We start from the raw sequence: 2,994 nt of genomic DNA, 5'->3' as shown, positions 1-2,994 counted from the left end.
TTTTCCAGCTCCTTAAGGTGTAAGGTTAGGTTGTGTATCTGAGATCTTTCTTCCTTCTTAGGAAGGCCTGGATTGCTATATACTTTCCTCTTATGACCACCTTTGCTGCGTCCCAAAGGTTTTGGGTTGTGGTGCTATCATTTTCATTGACTTTCATATACTTTTTAATTTCTTCTTTAACTGCTTGGTTAGCCCATTCATTATTTAGTAGGATGTTCTTCAGTCTCCAAGTATTTGTTAGATTTCCAATTTTTTCTTGTGGTTGATTTCAAGTTTCATAGCATTGTGGTCTGAAAATATGCACGGTATGATCTCGATCTCTTTGTACTTACTTAGGGCTGATTTGTGTCCCAGTATATGGTCTATTCTGGAGAACGTTCCATGTGCACTGGAGAAGAATGTACATTCTGCTGCTTTAGGATGAAATGTTCTGAATATATCTGTTAAGTCCATTTGGTCCAATGAGTCATTCAAAGCCATTGTTTCCTTGTTGGTTTTTTTTATTAGATGATCTGTCCATTGCTGTGAGTGGGGTGTTGAAGTCTCCTACTATTATGGTATTACTATCGATGAGTTTCTTGATGTTTGTGATTAATTGATTTATATATTTGGGTGCTCGCACATTTGGCACATAAATGTTTACAATTGTTAGGTCTTCTTGGTCTGTAGACCCCTTGATTATGATATAATGCCCTTCCACATCTCTTGATACAGTCTTTAAAGTCTAGATTGTCTGATATAAGTATGGCTACTGCGGCTTTCTTTTGTTGACCATTAGCATGATAGATGGTTCTCCATCCTCTTATTTTCAATCTGTAGGTATCTTTAGGTCTAACGTGGGTCTCTTGTAAACAGCATATAGATGGGTCTTATTTTCTTTTTTTTTTTTTTTTTTTTTTTTTTTTTTTTTTTTTTTTTTTTTACCATCTACTATGTAACTTACTTTTTATTGAAAGTATCTTGCATTCATGATGGATACCTTCTAGGTTTTGCCAGACATTTTAATGTTAAAGGTTAAATTATTTTTACATGCAAGTAGTGTGACGTTTCCCCCACATGGGATCACTGATTATAAAAAGATGACATATCACACAGGTTATTTGTCCTTTTTAATTGAAAAGCTAACAGACCATCTAGTTATATTTCCCCCAAAACCACAAACTGAGGAGTAACTGACTCTCTAGCCAACATAGTCAAAGCTGAGGATTAAAAATGCAAAAACAAGTCCTTAGATCCAATTAAAGGAGCCCTGCTACATACAGGCTCATCAATACCAGTGGCACTCTTTGATTCCAGGAAGCTGGAAGACATCCTAATAATCCCACTCAAAACATTTACCTCAAGTAGCCTTTTTCCAGTTTCCAACTCATGAATAAAGATAATACGTTGTTAATTCTAGTTCAGAAAACTTTTTGCAACTTGTTTTATTTACAATGCCAACTTTTAAAAGGTTATTAAACTAACGTTAACTGACAATAAACTAGGTGGAAAACATTTTACAGAGAGGGAAATCCCAAAATGCCACCTTCTATAGCAAACCCACAGTTGAGTTTTATTCAGAGTGAAGAAACAAAAACTTTTGATCATACTGGAAGAAACTCAGCCATAAGTTTGGAATCTGTACTCAAACTACACATGCAAGGAGGACAATATTCTGCTAAAACAACTGATTTGCTGCTGCGTTTGTCTACGGTTCGTCTAATATTAACAATTATAAACAGAGCAGTGCAACTAGTATTTGGAACAATCCTTACAGTGTTACAGTGTCAGGCATAACATTTCACTTCTCTTCACACCACTGGTTCTCTTTGCGTACCTGGGCTTCCTCTTCTTCAGTAAAATCATTTTTGATATTGAAGGTCTTGCGAATCTCCTCAGGAGTTTTCCCCTTGATCATATTGGCAACAGTCTTGCATGTAACATCAAGCAAACCTTTAATGTCTAAGTAGTTCGCAGCCAGAATAAGTTCAAAAAGTGTTCCTTGGTCAACTTTCAGGAATTCTTGGTCCCAAACAGGGATATCATCTGTTCGCTTTTCTTTGTTCTCATCATCCTCAGGAGGAGGGGGGTCATCCTTGTGGTGGGTGCACCATTGAATGACCTTTTTTAATATTGCTGCATTAACATTTGGTAGAGGAACTGGGTCATCATCTCCTTCGTCATCCATTCCCAAATCTTCCAACATGGTCTTGATAGTCACAGACTGTTTGGCAATTTCAACATCAACTTCAAATATCTCTCCATCAGAACTCTGCAACTTAATTGAAGGCATGGTGCTCGGTCTCAAGGAGACTGCGGGCCGGAGGGTGACAAGAACAGGGCAGGGGAGCCTCCGCTACGAGAAGAGAAAGGCAGAGAACAAGGCCACTACCTAGATGGGTCTTATTTTCTTATCCATTCTGTTACCCTATGTTTTTTGATTGGAGCATTGAGTCCATTGACGTTTAGAGTGAGTACTGAAAGATATGAATTTATTGCCATTATGATGCTTGTACAGTTGGAGTTTCTGGTGGTGTTCTCTGGTCTTTTCTAATCTTTTGTTGGTTCTGGTATTTACATATATATATATATATATATATATTTTTTTTTTTTTTTTTTTTTTCATCTTTTCTCCCCTCAGAGAGTCCCCCTTAAAATTTCTTGCAGGGCTGGTTTAGTGGTCACAAACTCCTTTAATTTTTGTTTGCCTGGGAAACTTTTTATCTCTCCTTCTATTTTGAATGATAGCCTTGCTGGATGAAGAATTCTTGGCTGCATATTTTTCTGATTGAGCACACTGAATACATCCCGCCACTCCTTTCTGGCCTGCCAAGTTTCTGTGGATAGGTCTGCTGCAAACCTGATCTGTCTTCCCTTGTAGGTTAGGGACTTTTTTTCCCTTGCTGCTTTCATGATTCTCTCCTTGCCTGAGTACTTTGTGAATTTGACTATGATATGCCTTGTTGATGGTTGGTTTTTGTTGAATCTAATGGGAGGCCTCTGTGCTTCCTGGAT

At 37.7% G+C, this 2,994-nt stretch overlaps 1 protein-coding gene across 1 annotated transcript; it reads right to left on the bottom strand.

The window, feature by feature from the left end:
- Positions 1–928: 928 nt before the first annotated feature.
- Positions 929–2,365, bottom strand: LOC122210646 (S-phase kinase-associated protein 1). The gene has a single exon (XM_042923429.1). It carries the CDS (start codon positions 2,270–2,272, stop codon positions 1,781–1,783), a length of 492 nt encoding a protein of 163 aa, XP_042779363.1. The 5' UTR covers positions 2,273–2,365; the 3' UTR covers positions 929–1,780.
- Between the last annotated feature and the right edge of the window lie 629 nt (positions 2,366–2,994).

This window comes from Panthera leo, chromosome F2, assembly GCF_018350215.1.
Source record: "Panthera leo isolate Ple1 chromosome F2, P.leo_Ple1_pat1.1, whole genome shotgun sequence".
NCBI classification, from domain to species: domain Eukaryota; kingdom Metazoa; phylum Chordata; class Mammalia; order Carnivora; family Felidae; genus Panthera; species Panthera leo.
The sequence above is the reverse complement of the archived record's forward strand: the minus strand, read 5'-3'. Positions and strand labels throughout refer to the sequence as shown.